At 38.0% G+C, this 20,967-nt stretch overlaps 1 protein-coding gene across 12 annotated transcripts in view; it reads right to left on the bottom strand.

The window, feature by feature from the left end:
* Window positions 1-20,967, bottom strand: part of BCAS3 (BCAS3 microtubule associated cell migration factor) — a 375,729-nt gene that overhangs the window by 249,249 nt on the left and 105,513 nt on the right. For all 12 annotated transcript variants that reach the window (XM_030028653.2, XM_030028652.2, XM_030028661.2 and 9 more), the window contains exons 14-15: window positions 15,246-15,379; window positions 3,675-3,939 (exon numbers count right to left, since the gene is read on the bottom strand). In XM_030028653.2, the coding sequence (XP_029884513.1) occupies window positions 3,675-3,939; window positions 15,246-15,379 (399 nt within the window). The remainder of the gene's footprint in view (window positions 1-3,674; window positions 3,940-15,245; window positions 15,380-20,967) is intronic.

Below are 20,967 nucleotides of genomic sequence, written 5' to 3' on the forward strand. Positions count from 1 at the left end.
GAAATATCTCTTTATCATCCTCTATTTAACAGTTTACTTCACTCTGCTAAAAAGAACAAAGCCAAACTATGATTCATTTGGAAATTAAATCATCCCCACCCCCAGTGAAGGCTTACATTGTGTGGGTAAACAGTTCCTAGGGTACTCTGAACAAAATGTAAATAGATTGCCTTGCTACTATATACATAGCAAACAGTTTCATTTTGAAACTGGGAGTTAAAGAACAAGTGAGAAAAATGTTGCAAAGCCTGAACTCTGAAAATATTTACAAGAACAAAAGCTAATCACAAGTTAACATCAATACGTTACGATTGCTAATCAAAAAAGAAGATAACAAGCAAGCACTTTGCTCACAGAAGTCTGGTCTTTTGGCCTAAGGTTGTAGCAGTGCTCTTGTAATAGGAAAGAAATATTAGCAGAAGGATTAGCAGCAGTTTTTCCAATTTAAGGTTTACTGAAACTTTTCCAGATTGCAAAGGACCTAAGAGGAAAATCACAATGACACGACTCCACACAAAAAAAAACTCCTCCAGAGATAAAACCAGTTTATCACAATCTTCTCTGGAACTGTCACTTACTCAACAATTTGTCCCAGTGTAATGGTGCTCTCCAGGACATGGTCTTTGGTTTTATTTCCAATATAATCAGCTGCATTTAGAGGGGTGATTGAGGAAAGTAACAGTTATTCTTCTTGAAGAAAACTACAAAATTCAAGTAATTCCACACACAGGGAACACAGAGATTGTTATTCTTGTTACACAGTAGAAAGCTGATAGACAAAATCAGCTGAATAAAATTTACCAAGGGTCACAGGGTGAGCTAAAATTAAAGCAAAGAACTAAACCCAGAACTGTTCTTTTCTGTTCTGAGTACTAGTCTACACTTCTGTCACCAGACTGCTCTAACTCCTCCAAACAACAATAATTTAACATTATAATATGATAAGGAGCTGCTACAATCTGAGTAAACACATCCTAGCTCACAAATTAAAACAATCACCGGTCTCTGGCTAATCCAGCTGCCACACACACACACACACACACACACAAAATCCCTCCACTGAAAGTCACTGTGAACTTCAGGGTTTTTTTCCAAGTTGATGATACGGCTTTTTATAAAAGGCATATAGTATGATTCAATATCCTGCCTGCCTTCAGCCAGGTAAAATGAAAGATTACTGAAATGAAAAAGCAGCAATAGTACTACTAAAAACATTACAGTATTTTACCAAATGGATTATTTAAACCCAAACTATTTTATCTTTTTTCCTAAGATTTTTTTCAGATGACTCTGCTAACTCCTCCATACAATCCTCACAAATTTGTCATGGAAAAATTTCACATGAAGGTTTGCAAGTTACCAACACACAGTCTTAGCATGTGTCCAATTTCAAGCCCTTCTACACTGTAAGAAAGTGATGAGCAAAAACTGCATTAAGTTCTCCGGAAACCGAAGTTACCTTCCCGCATTAATTCTCAGTGCCCATGTGCAGCCTTCAAATGTAGCTAATTGTTTAAATGGAGCTAACTGTCAAGCAATTATGACTGCACAAAGCTCTTAAAAAAAAATCTGATTTGTTTATTGTATTTCAAGACAGACATTTGAAAACTGAAACCTGAAAACTCTTGAGACACTCTGATAAATGCTGCTCCTTCTCTCAGCAGCTCATCCATGCTTCTACCTAGAGAATCGGTCCACCACTGAGGATCCTAGAGCAAATGAAACTGCTGTTTCTTCATAAAAAAAAAAAAAAAAAAAGTATCAAATCTATTCAAACTTTAAATGTACCTAAGAGTACTGTAAAGGCGACAACTTACTGCAATTTCTCTTGACAGAAAACAGAATTGGTTAGATGAAAGCTACACAAATTGATAGTTCCTTCCTCTCCTCTCTGTGATGTCAACAGTTAAAAGGGATTGGATGTGCCATCATAAACCTCTACAGCACTCTCCAGCCTATTTCAAGCCTGACATGCTGAGCTGCTGTACAACAATAAGCGAGAAAGTAAAATGGTAGATACAGAAATGTCTCCAAGGAGGAGGAAACTACAGATCACGTTTTGGGTGCCTTCCAGTGGCTCCGGGCAGAAGAGCATGGCTCCAGAACAGCTATGCAGAAAACTTCATTTAGAAAAGCCCAAAGAAAGGAGAAAATACAGAGGCTTCTTCTGAGACAACTCTAGTTCCCTTAATAATCAACAAGTCATAAAAACGTTCAATTCAGAAATCCCACAAAGATTCTCTCTATGACAGCACATAGTTGGGCTTTCACAAACGCTTCTAATCCTACTCATAATTAGGGAAGTGGGACTGTTCCTTGCCATTTTTCATACTCTTAGACTGGAAAAGGGTGGCTACCTGTACCAAACTGCTATTTAAACTTTCATTTCAATGGAAGCTGTGACTTACTCTTAACAGGAAGGAGGGGTAAGGATGCAGCAAATTCTGAATCCAAACAAAGCAGCTTCTAATACAGACCTCATGAAAGAGAAGGGCAAAAAGAATGGCAAACACGAAACTGAAGGAGCTGGGTCAATGATGATTTTGCAACCTCTTTTTAGAGGCTCCCCTTCATGTCCTTTTAGTTTCTCCAAAGCATGTCCACCACAGGAGTAGGATGTACCGATCAATTCTTACAGGAGTTTTTTTTCCTTTGTACATTATTTGTCACATTGCTCTCACACACACACGCACACGAAAGTGGACAAAAATCTATGCCATCAACTTCACATTGCCTAGTTTCCACATTTCTCCCCAAATAGTATTTATTGTGGATATCCAGATATGCTTCTTGATCGAGGCCAATAAGCAATGAGAATTTTAGGTAACTGTGTTTGAATATAGACCAGATTACTGATCGCGTGCTAGATGGAAACAAAACTTGAAACCTAAAGACCCCCAAACTTTCAGTTTAGAGTGGAAATTATTAACACATCTGTGATAGCATAGTTTACTTAAGGAAGTTGCAAAACTAGAACTATCTTTCTGAAGTATTTATACCTGGGCTCATGCCTATAATATCTGCATACGTTACATATTTTTGCACAATACCTGCAGCACCTTATTTTAGGAGACTCATTTTTTAGTGGCACAAACTACATGGGCAAATAGAATGCAGCAAATCAATTCTTTCAATCTCCAGTAAAATCAGCGTTTCTGTTTTTCAGGCTGTTAGCAAATACTACCGAAACTATGAAGCTGGAGAGGGACTTTTTACAAGGGCATGCAGTGATAGGACAAGGGGTAATGGCTTTAAACTGACAGAGGGTCGATTTAGATTAGATGTGAGGAAGAAGTTCTTCCCTGTGAGGGTGGTGAGGCGCTGGAACAGGTTGCCCAGAGAAGCTGTGGATGCCCCATCCCTGGGAGTGTTCAAGGCCAGGCTGAATGGGGCTTCGAGCAACCTGGTCTCGTGGAAGGTATCCCTGCCCATGGCAGAAGACTTGGAACTAGATGATCTTCACGTCCCTTCTGACTCAAACCGTTCTATATCATTCTATGATCTCTAGGCCAGCATCTCCAAATGTATTTAGGAACCAAGTCTTTTTGAGTCAGGCAGCTACACAGCAAGTACTGAAACATCTTAGAGGACACGGGCATCAATGACTCAAGGGGAAAGGTTTCTTGACAATGTAAGGGGGAGGAAAAAAAGAAAAAAAAAAAAAAAGGATTTACCATGGAGCGGTGAGCCAGACGGGCTGCTTGACAGGCCTGGAACAGGGCTACAGCGTCCTCCTTGTTTAGACGTCAGCTCTTGCTCGATCTCTTCCAACCCTGCACTCTTTTGGAACCTGCTCATGCGATTTACCACCCGGGGTGACATGTGTGTTCGGACACAGGGCTGGCCACCATAAGGATTGATAGGAAAAACATGGGAAGTGCCACGAAGCGTGCTGACCACAACCCAGCGACAGTCATGGCTGAAGGAGATATCCTGTACCTAGAAAACAGAGGAGTGAAATGGGAACATAGTCACCAATGTGCACACATCTAACAAAGGAAATAGACCATCATGTTCTAAACAAACACAAATCTTAATTAGAAATGTAAATAAAATCCCCTAAGTTTAGGCAATAACTTGAATTTTTGCATATATACCAATGAACTTAGTATTCAGTACATATTCAGTATACATTATAAACATAAGCTGCAGTATAATACCCAGTTCCAAATTTTGTGTACTTTTCAAAATATTCTGAGATTTTTCTTTTCATCAGGCCTAAACTTATGAAAACAACCCATGCTGCAAAGTACTACAGAAAGCCACAAGAGCTTGGTGTAATTTTCAAATAGAATTTAGTTCTAAAAAGAGTTGGGAAACCATTTCAATTATATGTTTTGTTATTTGCTTGTTTACTTTAATTTTTAGAGATTACCCAAAAAGGGGAAAAGGGAGGGATGAGAAGAAGAGAGATCTCACCACTGGGCCTGATTTTGACAAATACTGGCACTCAAAACTGTATTTTGAGTCAACAGAAATACCATGTCCTACATAACTTAACAAACCAAAAATCAGTGGCCAGTATTTTCAAAAGCTCTCTATCATGGTCTCTAATCCTGCTACTACCAGTGTATCCCCCAGTAGAACCACCATTCATCCAGGTATCCCTGGACCTATGCTCTTTTTTGGATTTAAAATTTTGTCAAGAAGAAACTGAACAACTTTGGCCATTTCTCTGTATATACCCATTCCATTTTACACAAAACAATCTTTATTAATCAGCTATTAAAGTCCCAGGGAAGACCCCAGTTAGATTTCTTCTTACGCATATGGGTACTTAATCACCACTTCAGAAACACAAGTCTTATTTTAGCTTAAAAGGGTCAGTCTCGAAGCAAATATAAAAATAGTTAAATATTTTCTACTATAGTTACTCCTTGCATAGATCTCAGATACGAAGTCCAGAAGGATTTAATTCTCTTTTAAGTGTGCTTTACACAACGCTTTGATGGAAAGCAAATTCTTGTTCCTGAAGGAATGCTTTAAAAGAGAGATTAAAGTTTGTTTCCAACCCTGTACTGGCAGACAACTCAAGAAAACAAGTAGTCTAGGTTAAAATGATTTATCATAGAAAAAAAACCCTAAAACAATTCTTCCAAAAATGTTTTTAAAGGTAAAAGCTGACTAAAAAGAACGACGTATGCAAGTGGGATTTAACACGGCAAACAAATATGTAGACAAAGGATTAGTTTTCATTATATTATTAAACAGCATAAACTAAATAAAATTCTTTAAGATTTCACTGAAGCCAGTTTTACAATACACTAGGTACTCAAATTGGAGTAAACACTGATAAAATCTTGACAAATATTCCAGAAATGCACTCCAGCTATTCCAGACAAAAGCAGCAAGTATTCATCAAAGTGCAAGTTTCCAACTGAGCCCTGAAGCCTTTGAGATAAAAAAAGGATTTAAGTCTTGTGACTTGTGACAAGATATTTGGCTGACAGACTGTCACGACACAAAATGCTTCATCAACATTACATAGATAAACTAAAAAACAGCGCTACACACCTGCTCTTTTCAATTATGGTGACATACCCAAATGATCTGCTAATGATACAGCTAAACAATCTCCCCAAAATCCGACAGGTTTTGCACTTTCAGTGATTTTGGTATTACTGACATAAAGTCCCAGCACTTAGAGATCCTAGTTAGCCTACAAAGTGTTTCACCTTAATAGATTGCTCAAAAAGGATTAGAGACCCCACAGGGATTAACAAGAGCCAAAAAAAGAAACCCCACAGCCATGGAGTCAAGAGAAAAACTATGGCACCAAGAGTATTTAAATACTTGCTGTTTAAAGAGGCAATTTCTACCAGTGAAAAATAAAGGTAAGAACTGTATACAAATTGCCATTCTCAGTAACAACAGAGAGATCACCAATATAGTAAAACCATTAAGACTGTTGGAATATATTTCCAATCCTATCAAAGGCCCTGTTTTCTAATTTTCAGTAACGTGAAGAAGGGCCATGTTTGTCGTTAGATGTGACCCCTCTGAAAACATCACTGTTTTCCAAATATTTGGTATTCATTTTAGATCCAGCTTTAAATTCCCCTCCTGATCTCTAAAACTGTCTATGTGCCCCAGCCTCAAGAAAACAGCTTTTCTCTTCCTTCCTCTTTGCCACTCTGCTCACTCACTCTATACCTCCAGCCCAAGTTTTTTCTGTCTTGCTCTGTAGTTTCATGCTCCTTGCAGAAAAGCATTCTCCCCTGAAACCACAGCTATCTAGAAGGGACTTCACAAGCTTCCCTGCGAACTGACACCTTTGAGCCATATTTACAGGACAGACTAAGACCGCTTGCGCCTCTTCAATCTCTTCCCTCCTGCACTTCAACTGATTTCACAGCCAAACTCTTTAAATCACTGCTTCCACTCACACCTCCCACGTACCCTCTCATTTTATTTGGCAGAGCATTTTCAGAGGACATTTCTATGAGATGACAGAGAAAAAAAAAATTGTATCTCACTGTACTGCGTAACGGAAATGTATATGTTTCTATATTAATACTCAGTTTTCAGTACGCATCCTTAGGATTATGTTGTTTTAAAAACACATACAACAGCACTGGCATATGACAACACAAAGCCAAGAAACTGGGAAACAATCATTACAGGATGTTTTTTCTCAATGTAAACATTACACAGAAAAAAGTACTCCTGACCTTCAGTAATAAAGTTCGGAACAACGTAATCCAAAACGTTCTCTTTAAAATTACGATCACAAACACTCCCTGCAGTTGGAGAGTGGGTATCATGGTCATGACTGCTTAAAATACGGCTGAAACCACAGAGGCAGAGAACAAACAGGTTTTTATGACTTAGTAATAACAAGAAAAAAAAGAGTGTTGACAGATGAGTGTGAAATGGAATAAGATTTATACAAATACAGCTACAAAACCCTACTCGGCAGCAACAAAAAGTATTTTGGAAGCTACCGTTACACATGCAGTAATTCCACCTATCTCCTACCAGTCTCAAAAATGGCCTCATTGGTCCTTCAGAGACAAACAATGAGTCGCAGTACCTCAGACAGTTCTAGGAGGTAATTCAGAGAATATTTCCAATGTCATACAAGGGCATGAATTAAATACGTTCATATCAAAACAGCACAAATCCATCTGTGCAATGCAAAGGAGTCCATAACTTTCCAGTAGACCTGGAAGAAAGCACTGGACCAGGCTGAAAGGAGAATGCTCATTCACGGCAGTATCAGAAAGGACTTAAAAAAATCAGCTGTGTGTGTCCATGAAAAAAAAAAAAATTATCACATCAGACTTGCTTGTTCTCCACCATGCTGTTACTGTACATTACACAGAGTTCTTGACTTCTTATAGTATAAACAAACTGCACAGTGGCCCATTAGTGGTTTTCAAGTTTATGCTAAGCGTTGCAATTTATTGCTGTCCTTTAGGTTAATGTACTATTATTTCATGTATTTATAATATAATTCTGGATTTGTTGTTAATTATGATGTAATGTTTAGATACCAAAGATCAATCAAGACCCCATAGTGTTTACAGATATATGTTAATAAAGTACAAAGTACACTAGATCTCTCACGATGCAAAGTTTATTCTATAGCTCAAGGTCAATATCAGATTTAACACTCAGGTTTGTATTTCAAAATTTTATCTATCCTCTTCTGTCTGGGCCAGTAAAGGGAATTACAGACCTGAGTTTTTTTTCACTTGGGAACCCTTAAGATATTTTAAATTGCAATACTAAATACTTCTATGGGAACATCGGTGCTTTCTCCTAGCTTTACTAACATTTCTTCCTCCTAGTTTGCAAGCCATTTGGTTCCTTAAGCTTCCAGCTACATATATTGCGTATCCAAAAGTCTCGCTGAAATCCCTAGTCCCTACTCCAAATCCCTACTCCAAGGTCCTCATGAGAAACACCAAAGCCTTTTCTGGCCCAAAGGAATGCACTTAATACAACCACATAACGTTATAAGGATAAAACAGTGCGCATCCTCCAATTTGCCCAGGTCTAAACCAGGTATTCTGTGACTCCTGTTTTACAGGAGGTCTGCAGAAATTTTGTCCATATTTTATAAACTCTTCAGCTTGCTCCACGAATCCTAATCAGCATCTGTCAAACCCAAAAGGGGTTCTGGCTGCCCAGACATGCTGCACCTCTTATATTACCATCTACTGCTGACTCTTCTCCATATTAATATGATAACTTTGTTGAAAAAAGAATTCTGTACCCTCACAAAATTATCAATACTGTTTTCAGAATCATGGACAATACAGCAGAGACAATTAAACAGTATTTCAGATATTCCGGTACGCTTTAGCATGACTTGGAAAGAAATCATCCAGTACCTCTATGGAAAGGAAATAACAGTCTTGAGAATGGTTTTCCTAACAGATGCAAGGAAAGAAACCTTTTAATATACTTGTACTACACAATGAGTCCTCCACCGTGTAGCTTCCTTTAGCTTTGTCATTTCTCTCACCTTCCCCATTTCTTTCTTGCAACCCTTTCCATCGAAGTACTCGCATCTAACCTCCGTAACTTCTTGTCAGTCTTATGCTGTCTTCTCCCGTTTGCCTTCAATTACTCTTCTCCTAAGCTTCCTTTTAACTTCCACTATCCTATTTCCCTGTGTTTCAAACGCTATGATGTAAAAACCTCCAGAAAACTGAATGAAAATTTACCTGCCATGTTCAGAGTTTGACCTGAGTGAAACAGTAGGGTAATTTAACATACGGACTCCTACAAGGAGATGTCATGTGTCAACAGCTCTACTGAAGATCAGCTTTCAAGATTGTCCAGATCAAAAAATTATTTCTGATATTCTGAAAATCTGGGTGGAATTATCTGAACTTAAGGCTTCAAAGCTGACATACATTTGCCTATTTTATATAGCGTAAATCTACATAAGTTTTTGCTATCATTTTTTCCTTTTTCCCACAGCTTCTCCAAATTTAAACACAATGTTAATTAGAATATATTCACAAAATAAATTAAGAAAAAAATTCAAGCCATAACTGAAAGAAAACAAAGCAGAAGTAAGAGCAGCACGTAGAAAACTTATTTTAAAAGCAGTTGATTAAAGTGGGATAGTCAGAGGAATGGCTGATTACACAAGCAATCCCATGGGACAGGCAGTGACCTTGTTTACCACTGCTCCTGTGAATGACTGACAGCCCACACCCAGCCTCCATATTTCAGGGCTTCTAGAAGTTAATATTGTACTCGCTTGCTGCACAATGCTTAAATGTAGACTATCACTTACACAGCAGAAGGAGGTACACTGGGCTATCACAGTACCTCCCTATGCAAATCCACTCCTGATGCACGCGCACAATGCAATAGTTAGAAAACAAAGCTCACGACACTGAACCACGTATTTTCATAGTAATTACAAGAAACAAATATTAAAACACATTTTGATCTTCCCAGTGCTCTTTCTTTTCCCCTAGTGCCCCTTTTTCAGCTGTGGTAAGTTACACCAGGTACAATATGTATATTCTTGCGCATTTCATGGCATTAAATTAAACTTCAACAGTGAAGTGAAACAACAATAAAGCATGACTAGCATTACTGCAATAGGAACTTAACCCAGTTTCATGCGCATTATGCAATGTCACAGAGAAAACACACACCACTATTTGAAGGACATAACTTAAGTATTTAATTATGCTGTGCAGGAAGATGGCAGAAATAAAAAACCCGTATCATTAAACAATGAGAAGGAGCAGCAGTATTGAGGCAAGGGTCAAAATAAATTAGAATACTGGTCTGTACTTGAATTTTCTTGGTTGAGAAAATTAAGGAAATGATGTAGCAACAAACACAAATGAAAAAATAATAAAATCACAGACTACACAATATGATTTATCAGACCCACACAGACTCAACTCTGTCTCCCCAAGTTGTCAAAACTGATTTCAGTTTCGTATAAAAACAATGGCAAAATCTGGGCACAGTGAGACATTCATGTAGGGTCCCTTCAGCCAGAGTAGCTGCTCTCTATTAATTACTGAAATTGCAAATGCCACTCTGCTTAGAGCTCTGTCTCCTCAAGATAGTTAAGCTACTTCTAATTGCAGCAGTTTCTTATTGTCTGCTTTCATCAGACTGATCAACTTCCCTAAATCAATCTTTATTATTTCAAGACTGTCCAAGATTCTTTCCTAGAAATAAGAAAGTCTCTCTTCCACAGACTATTTCAATAACTGCAACTACATAAGTATGTCAAAAGGTAGGAAGAAATTTCTATTAACCACAGAGGTTTACATCAAATGTTTGTAAACTATACCAATGTTTCACTACCTGGACACGGTACGTGACACAACCTTGAACAGTCTCTATGCAATCACGTCACAAAAACATTCATGCATTCCCCAGAAAAGCGTAAAATTGCACATGTTCTGTGGCAGCCCATGCTGGAATGTTTTTATCATTCCCTCTGTTTACCTATGCTGACTGAAGTCAGTTGTAACAGCAGTTTGCGAGTCAGAATAACAAAAGCCTGACAGCGTAAAAGATTACAGAGGACCCTGGCCACCAGCCCACTGATGCTATCATTACGTTTATTTGTTCTAGGTTGAGATAATACTGTTTTCAGGGATTTTTTTTTTCTGTTTACAATTTCAGATCAAAGAGAAAGGATCATCAGGTGACAGTCTAACTTTCATCTGCAAGTAAATGAGCCTCCTCAGTTCAGAACATGCTATACCTTTACTAAAAACCTTCCAAAATGCTCTTGGATAAAAACCATGAGTGAAGTGTTGACTTATCAATGCAAGAGCTGTAGGACAAGAAAATGTATCCTTAACCAAAATGTGCACCACATACACATGCACATTTTTTCCCTTTACAGCTGAATTGTGCAAGCATGGGTTCTCCAAGAGCTTCGGTTCCCTCTCTAGTAAGGTTAAATACAACCAGTGCTTGCAATGAACTTTCACGATGTAACACAGCGCATCAAACATGCTGGGTTTTGTTCCCTAAAGTAAAAAAGAAAAATAATTCTAAAGCATAAGTGGCACTTAAAGTCTAAAAGATATTAATTCAATGTAACTGAAACAGTGGCTTCTGTCTGTGTTTGCAGAAAAATAACTTTGAATGTTGTGACCTTGGGACACACATCACTTGAACCAATAATGCATCTGAGCACTTCACATTCTTTCATGGCCATTGTCCTCACAATTCCCTTATGAGACAGAGGTCCACTTTCCATCTTACGCCATCTTCATCCAGGTCACACAAAAAAGTCACTGGCTTTGTTAGGAACTGAGTGATCTTCACAGTCCTGACTCAATGTTTTATTCAGCAGATAAGGCTTCTTCCTGTATTTGCTGCTCAAAGTCAGCAAATACAACATAGATTTGCAGTAACAACACTTTAAAACTCAATAACAGTCTGTTTCATTGTTCAAAGCATGCAGAAAGAGAAAAGGAAAACCATGTTATAAAGACTGGCTGTGAACGGTCAGGGAGAATACTATTACTTACCCTTAACTGTGTCCAGGGGAACACAAGCTCAAAAACCCTACCTTAACCAAGCATGGTACCTAAATCTCCCTCAGCATCATGAAGCCAACACGAAGCAGACTGGTAGGGCAGACAAGCCCTAAGAAGAAGACCACTAACAAAAAAACCTGGAAGATGGCTAGCAGGTACCTTTGGACACCGCTCCAGGGAAAAATGACCATCAGTTGCTCAGAAAGTGCATATGATCATATATTGAATATATATTGAATACCAGCACAATCTGCTGTGAGCAACACTGCAGTACAGGGAAGGCTTCTCCTGTGGAGGAACTTGTAACAGTGTCATCCCCTTCTCCTCCATCGAGCAGAAAATTACTAACAGCATAAGCGTAGCTATCAGGATAGACTGTTAATGCAAATACAACATTCTGTATTAAAATCCATTTTCTTTTTTTTTTTTTTTTTTTCCTAAACATCAAAGTGGAAAGTCTCTATTTTATCCTATTCATTAATGGTATGATTTCAGTGACACTGTCTGGGTGGAGCGGCCAAGTCATTGCAAATGCTTAGCACAAATTCTGCTTTGGCTAAGGACAAGATACTGATGTCCATGAAAGGAGACAAAACCCCTTTTAGATCTCCTTCCAACCAGTCTGTGTATTTCAAAAAATGGTCAGGGAAAGGTAGGAACGGTCCTTCAGACTGAAATTTCTCAACCCCAAACCAAACCAGAATTTGTCTGGAATTTAGAAAAATTAATGCATGATGGAGCATATATTCTTTAGTTTTATTAAGTCAAAGTAACCGTACAGCTAATATATCTGACTCAATAGAAAGACATGTGGGTGACTTAGAGACACTGCTTGATTGCAGTAAATCGATCAGAAAACAACATTATTGAATCACAACACTTGCTTCTTTTTCTTTAATATACATTAAGCATGCAACTTAATCCACTTAAGATGCTTCCGTATATGAATGTCAGAGGGGACTTACTGTCACCTTCTCTTAGGAGACAGATGAGGAATACCAAGCTATTAGTCTGCCCTCCAGAGCTGATATTCTAAACTGGGTGAAATTAGAATTCCAACAATCTATAACAGCAAATATACCTGTCAATATTTGGAACATCAATATATACAGTTCCCAAATTTCTGCTCCCAGAACGAAATTGGTATGCCATGTATTACACAAAGCATACAATGCGGATCCAACACTTCTTGGAAAAATTGGTCTTACAGTGTACTCCATGTACAGTCAATTTGTGCAGAAGCAGTGATCCCACACAGGGAACTTCTGTGTGTCCAGCAGCTTAGACACATTCAGACAAGTACATGAAACTTTTATAAATGTTACCAATGTCCCAGTTCTTTGTCCATTAACTAAATGGTCTTATAATATCAGTAGTAAGTATTTGCAAGAAAAATGTTTATTGATCAAAAAGCAAGAAAAGAAAAAGCATGTAGCAGACGGTGAGAGAGGGATTCCCACATATTTGCAAAATGTATGGTGATGCACACTATTGGCCAGAATCTCACATACGAAAGGAGCTGATTTCAGTATGGACATTAAAATACCACATATAACAAGGGCATAATGGTGATGTTTAAACAATTTATAATGGGTACTAGCTAAACAAATTTTGACACTGATAATCACTCATGTCCATCAACACAAATTAGAACTTTTTATAGCTCCAGTACAGAAGGTGACCTTTAAGACCACTGGCCTTGATTCACAGTTAGCTTTAAACCGGGGCAGAAGGGAAAGAAAAAAGTCTGGCTGCAAATGTATAAATACTATTCTAACCAAGAAAGGAGGTACAGAGGCTTCCAATGTGTGTCTCAGAATATCTGCACTGAGAATTTTAAATTGAACAGTCTCCAAAATTTTTGTCTAATGCTACTCATACCTGAAATCTCTGGAACAAAAGAATAACACCACATACTAATCTTCTCACTGAACAACTACAAGTACTGTTATTCCAAAAGAAAAAGTAAAACCATACATCATATTATGTAAATATTTTAAATGACAGAGATGTATAGAGAATCACAGGTACCAATGTGATATTGTTGCTGGATAGTTTAATTATCAAGGGAGTTGTGAAATCCACCAATACGCCTCAGACTGGTTAGAATTTTCTCTATTTTATACTATTCCAAAAGCTATACTGTTCACATCCCAAATGAAAACTGTGGCAAACTAGGAAAAAAACTTTACTATGTTGTTTCTGAGAATTTTAATGCAATGCTTTCACAGAGAAGCTAATACTATATCCCCAAAAGCGTGTATCAATAAAGGTTTATTCTCTAAAACATGTTATGTTTGGTTTCCGATGTATGCCTTAAAAACAAATTTATCAGCTGTAAAAAGCAGCAGAAAGTCTTTGTTCCTAGTGACTGGAGTCCTGTGCTTTGGTCTTCAATATTGATTATAGGATATTTCCCTTTTTTTTTTTGTATGAAAGTAGGACAAAAATAACTCTAAAACATTAAACACATTATAGTACATGCTTAAATAGATGTGTATGTATACACACAGATCTCAATGCCCTTTATATTATTTACAAAAATTACTTGTAAGTACTATATATATTATCCCATATGGACAGTTTTTCTTAATTTCCTCTCACTTTCTGGATTGGTTATTCTTTCCTATAGTAAACTATTGCCTGTAACAGTAGTTACACTTTTCCAAAACAGTAGCAGCAAAGCTTTAGAATATTTAAACTACCAGTAATTTAAATTCACACGGACTAAAACATTGTCAACCACTACTACACTAAATAAGCTTTCAGATTCTACTTGTTACAAAGGTAAGACAAAAAACTTGAGGGAAACTGCACAACTCAAAGGGAAAAAAAAAATTGTTTGAAGGAGCTGTAATCACGGTACCACAATAATTCAAGCTTCCAGTGTCAGGGTCATAATCACAGTGCCTGAGGCTTCTCCCTGTCACACTAGTTTACATCTGCCAGACTGTCACAAGTCTGTGCTTTCACTGTGTAATTGCATCAGCAAGTGCAATACTCATTTCTTACCCTGTGGTGACATTTTTATTTATGTATTTAAAACAGGTTCTTCAACAGTTACTCAATGCTACAAAGGTGAGGCTCTCCTCATGCCTAAAAGCATCGCAGTGAAGGATTCAAGCATAACACGCTGCACTGATTCTAACAGTGATGCTAGCAAAAATGATCTCTCTCACTTTTTTCCACTTTAGCAGTAAATCAGTTTACTGAGCATTTTTTGTATTATAATTTCAGACTTTTTCACCCTATGCTAATAGCCTAATTTAGTCTTCCATCTCTAAGAGCGCGATTTTTAAACTGGGAAGTTAAATATACATCACTATAGTCTCTAACAGGTTCCCCCACTTTGCTAAAGTGTTGATAAAAGTTAATCGCAGTCTTTTGATTAACTCTTCCTTTCAACTCTTTAATTGTCTGTCTTTGGCTTTTACCACCAAAGTCAGGCAAACCCTGACAGTTGCTTCACGGGCACAAGACAAATGTTTAACATGTTACATGAGAAAAGGTTAAGTACAAACACAGCTAATAATCTGGGCTCTTTGGAGGTAGTGTCATATCTGAATAAATCTGACAGCACCTCATTGTAAAGGGCAAGAATTTATTATTGTCCAGGTTAAACGCTGTGCTCTTATCCTTTCTGTGGCTATAACATAAGAAAGGCTCTTTGTGTGCTGAAACAAACATTAAAGTGCCAACATACACAAAATGTATAAGGTGTCTGGGGATTATTCTTCAGCAAATAGTTTAACTTACTTTGGCTTCAGTCTCTCCCCTGTGAAGTGTATACAAATGATGGACGGCACTTTGTGATGATGACCAAGGATGTGTCAGTATTTGAAAAACATGGAAATCATGGCCTAATGTGTCAGTAGTAACCAGCAACATCCCTGGGTAAAAAAAAGAAAAAGAAAAAAGAAACACAAAAGCACAAGAGATTAATCACTGCAAAAGAAGAGGCTTAAGAATGTCTACCTAAAAAAGCTAGCGTGGTTTACATTTTGTTCTCTGGAAACAAAAGAAAACAGTTGCAGAAAATTACTGAATTGAAAGGGATTCATTTCATAAAAATGAATCAGAACTTCAACTGAAATCATATTAACAGTATTACTACTTAAGTATTACAATACAAATCTATAAAAGCCAACCGAAAAATCTGGGAACATTCTAACTAAAGTTGAGAACTTGTGTGACCAATATGAAGCACTGAAGTGATGAATGTTAGAGTGAAACCCCAAAATGCTCTTCACTGGGAAAGAGCCAGCATAAAAAAGATTGATGTTTCCACAATAATATTTTTTGGAAGAGGAGACATTATCAAAACCCAGCCAAAACAACCCATACCAAAAACAATCCTGAAGAAGCATCTTTCTTATAAATGTATACAAAAGAAACTGCCTGATTTATTGCTTGAAAGGCAGCAAATCAGAGTTGAGAGCTTTCAAGTGAAATATTAAATTAGATACTAACTTCATTGAAAACAGGTCACTGATGGATGTACTGAAATGATTAAATTAGAAGATCAGCAGAATCACAGTAATTTATATATGCTATCTACCTTTTTCTCCCGCTATGTGTCAGTCCATAACCCAGCTTTTAAACATTTACAAATATATTTGAAGTCAATTTGCGATACAAATTTAAGTTTTTATAAAAAAAAAAAGTATTTTTGTACCTAGAAGAGAAGTACGGCATCATGGCAGAACGTAGGACTACAGTAAACAAACTTCAGATTTATTTTTCTGTATAAAAATGTCCATATTGCCATGCTTATTAATGAAATTTAAGAAGTTATCACCCGAAGTAATCCTCTGACATTTAATTAATGTCAAGTACAAAATTATTTTAGCAGTTTAATAGCTACGTTGAAGTGCCTTCTAAACAATTTTCAAGGTACCCATCTATTAAGGAAAACCAGGATTTTCCACGTAGCTCTGTTGTGTTGATTCTCCACAGAAATCATAATTGAAATCTTTTGTCCTTCAGGAAGGGGACTTAGGTCTCCCCATTTTACATGACACCTATTCAAAGGACAAACAATTACCGCATTTCTGTCATAAAAGACTGTTCACTTTCTCAGTTTATTTACACATGGCTCCATGATTCATGTTTCCCTCTTCTGCTCACTGCTGCTGAACAAATATAAACAGTTCAATTTTGAAAGCTCTCACACATTAGCATTGAAGTCCCAGAATATACACCACTTAAAATTTTAGAATTAAACTGGGGGAAAAAAAAAAACCCTTTTGTGTACTGAGCAGCAGAGAAACATTCTCTTAGTAAAGATTAATTAACTCTTCTACTGAACCACCATTACAACTTCACTAGGTGGCTATCCTGAGTGTCTTCCCTCCTAGGCAATCCTGGAATCCCCCTTCCCTTCAGCTCAAATAGAAAAATTTCAGCTGCCAAAGCCTTGACCTTCTGGGCCCAACGTCACCCCGCAGTGCCTCCTCCTCCGAGGCTGAAGCAGGTTTGCGAGCACGTGTCTGGGCTCACAGGAGGAACAGCACAGTCCTGAAGCCTCCAAACGGGATAATACAGCATCATCGCAGACTTTGTGCGAGCACGAACAGGCATATGCCTCGGTTTCTCTTGACCGTAACTCTTAAGAAATAAGGATTTTGTGAAGGTAAACAAATACTTTCAAGACTATGAGGCCCACCAGCAGTAAGGTAAAAAATTGGAGAGAAATCCAAACTGCATTTAGAGACAAAAATCGCCTACAAGTTTCCTTCTCAGCTTGACCACTGGTGCTGGTAGGGCTTGGACAGAGCGAGGCCACCCACACTGCACACATCCATTTCCTCAAAATCACACAAATGCAAAATCTTAAATCTGACCTCAGCAAGATTCCCTCCAGTAGACATACTTTTACTGTTACAGGCTGTTACTCCGATTCCGAGTGTTAGAAATGAAAGAGAGTTTGTTATGGAGCTAAGAAATCCGTGAGTGCATTTGGGTATTATGTTTGGGCGGTAAGGCATGTGAGTTGAGGTTGGTCTGGATGTTAATGTTGGCTTAACTGGCAATTTCCTTGATTTGTAGTGACTGTGTTGATAGGAAATACAGCTAAAGTTGCTCAAGTGCAAGTCAGCCAAGTCTTTAGTGTGGGATTATGCACACAATTTGCATTAATTCTGCTCTGAAACATCACAAAATACACTTCCCTTCTAGTGAAGTGTGCGGTCCTCAGTAATATATAGCATTTCCAGTGGAGAAACCTGGAAGCAAAGAGGGGTTTGTGTGCTAGAATTAGGCTGCCACTATTACTGGAGCAAGGATAGTCCAAGAGATCTAATTCAACACAGTAAGGATTTATTTTCTATATTCCCATGTTTGCCTCTCCTCACGCATTAGATAGCTTTGTATAGAAGTTGAGTGTGCTTCTGGTCCTTTTGAGCTCTCTCTTATTCCAGATGGAAAGGACCTTTGGAGAAGGAGAAGCTGGAAGAGATGAATACATAAGGCTTCTCTCAACAGTGAACAGACGGCTTCAGCAAACCTAGATTTTTTTTTTCTTCCCCCAAAGTGCTAGAAGTGTTTTATAAATACATACACAGAGCTGAGTGCACCCAGAGATCTGAGCACAGCATTCTTCATGTGTATCCCATCACATGGCACAGTGCAATGAAGATCGTAAAAAAAACTTTAAATGAGCCAAAAATCTGTCTGGAAGCTGGAGACAGAAAGCTGCGTAATAATCATGAGCCAGTGAAAACACAGGAATTACCATACTGTGTTGTCCATCAAATCTACCGGTTGTTTAGCTAACCAGTATCTCATTTCCAATATTGGCTGGAAACGCAGGTGTCTGCGGACAGTGCAATAAACCCCACAGTATGCAGACATGATATAATTTCACCCTTCTCCTCACTAAGATTTTTTCCCAAATCTGTAATCTCTACTTAACCCAAGCAGGGCGCTGCTAGAGAGCTCACTTGGGGACCATACACTGCAACGTATGTCGCACAAATCCATAAAGCATACGGTGCTACCTGTTTGTTCTTTTGATGACATACACCGTATCTGAACAAATGAAGCTGTGAAATATGCTTGCCTATCTGCAGGTCTGATCAGTTCCATACGATGTGCAGCGTTCTTGGTTCCATATTAATGTGCATTGCCTTGGGGGTTTTTGGGTTTAGTGTTTTTTGGTCTGGGTTTTTTTTCTGTTTTTGCTAACTTGAAGGAGTACAGAGGTGAAAGATAATACATTTGTGGGTGGAAAGGAATTGGCTTAAAAATAGAAAGATGGGTGGTATCTGATTTGGCAATTTTGCATGCCTAATCTAAAATCCTGCTCTCTGTCACTGTTTGGAATAACTGCATTTTATTAGATGAAAGCCGAGGGAAAACAGGCCCTTCACTTATATTAGCGAGTATTTTTCAGTAAGTTAAAGGAGGACCTTTCATACTCACATTTGCATTTGAAATAGAAATATATACTTGCAGAACTTGTATCAACACAGAGGTCCCAAGCACAATACCACAGATGTGAAAGAACGTGTATTTATAAAACAGCATTTTGAAATATCTTACTTACTACTGTTATTCAAACAATAAATCACTGATGTTTTAGAACATTTAACTTGGGTTTTGGTGTGGTATTTTCCAGCTCTCATTACTTCACACTGAAGAATCACAGTTTTCAATTATTACAGCTCAGCCATTTCGTTTCTCTCCATCTCCCTGCAACAAAAGGCCGCTGCACTGCTGCAACACCCCAGCAGAAATACCTAATCCCAGTAGAGAAACGTGAACTTGAATCTTGGTCGTTACCTCACTTTCACTTTCAAGTGCAGGAAACTTCAACTCAGCTTTCTAAAAGACCTTGTGACAGTTTTCCCCAAAAGTTGTTTAGACGGAAATATGGGTTAAAGCTGTCATAAGTTCAGTCCAAATATGTTTTCTCTTATGATGTACTTTATGTATGAATAATCATACATGAAAAGTGAATAATTCTCAAGGATTTCCTGCTTATTTTTCAAACTGGCATTAATCCCTGTTTAACAGATAACATCTGAAATCAATTCAAAGTCTTGCATACACAGAACCCAGTGGAAATTTATGTGTAAAGCAGATATTACTTAGTATGTCTCTCTCTGCAAAAATTCTGATTTTGCTTATCCATAATATGAGGGGCGCAGCTAGGTTAAATTAATGACTGTTTTACTGTGTGGCTTTTCAAATCCACAGAGATGATTAAAATCCAGTTTAAAAGGAACAGGTATCCTAGATGGAAAAAAAATTACCGAAGCTTTGTTTTACCTGACAGATGCATTTGCCCTAATTTACAGCTTCCTATTTTTCATGCATTCTGTTTGGGAAACAATAAGCTTCTTTGAGGATAGAGACGTTAAAAAATACAGAGAATATATGCATAAAAGGAAAAACTAGTACAGATGTAGACTGTGGGTTAAGAGCTATTTATGCAGTATCAGAAGACTAAACCAGACTCTGGCCTGGCCATAAACTAAGCCCACGCCCTAAATGAGGTGCCAAGCCACAAAAAGCATTTGCGTCAACTGGGAATACAAGCAAAAGAAGGACTTCTAATTATAGGGCCTGGAAGCGGAAGCCCAGAGTGATTAGGAGTTTAGGCGCTGCTGTATGTTTATCTGGGAGCTTCCTCTCGCTCGCTCTCAGCCCGGGTTTGATAGATGAGGGTTGGCCTAAAGGGTGGGATTGAAGTTGCTGATGGTACACAGAGTTCTCCGCAATCCGAACGAGACGGAGACTGAATACTAAGGCTTCTGTGGCCTTGTAGGAACATAACTCTTTTCAACTAGGCGTCAGCTGGTTAGCCCAAACGGCAAAATTAGAGAGCACCAAATCTCGGTTGGGTACTTGCTATAAAATCTAGGAAACCTGAGTAGCCTAAGCATCTCCACCACATCCTATTTATAACACCTATCTAATTGCATAGTTGTTTATTATATGCATACAAATGAGGTAGACACAATTTCACCTTGGGTTTAAGTTTCTTGAGTAACTTCACTTTAAGTAATGCCATCTTTCAGAGTAACAGAAGGTTTTTCCGCCTTCCAAAACAATGTCATTCTGTAATTACACACTGAAGAACTCAACACGTTCAAGCTGTGTTGGATTTGTTTTAAAAACTCCAAGGGCACAAATGTTAGGAAAGCAGGCACACATCTGCATGGAGGAAACGTATATTCATGGATATACTTAAATTTAGGAATGCAACTCTTACATTCCCGTGCACACAAAGCCATACAGAGACCTGTATAGCCATTGCACAAATATGCTATTTACGTGAACAGCGATAAAAAAAATATGAATGACTTCTCAGATTTTATTTTTTAAATATGAGCACAGATACCGTGCAACACTAATATTATGCTTTTTAGGTTTTCAAATTACAGGACCAGAGAGCTCAGTGGAACCACACTGAACTTAACAGTCACTCCTGATTCAGTCCATCCACATTTCTCTCAGCATTCCTACCTTCTCC

Source organism: Aquila chrysaetos, chromosome 10 (genome assembly GCF_900496995.4).
Source record: "Aquila chrysaetos chrysaetos chromosome 10, bAquChr1.4, whole genome shotgun sequence".
Classification (NCBI taxonomy): Eukaryota; Metazoa; Chordata; class Aves; order Accipitriformes; family Accipitridae; genus Aquila; species Aquila chrysaetos.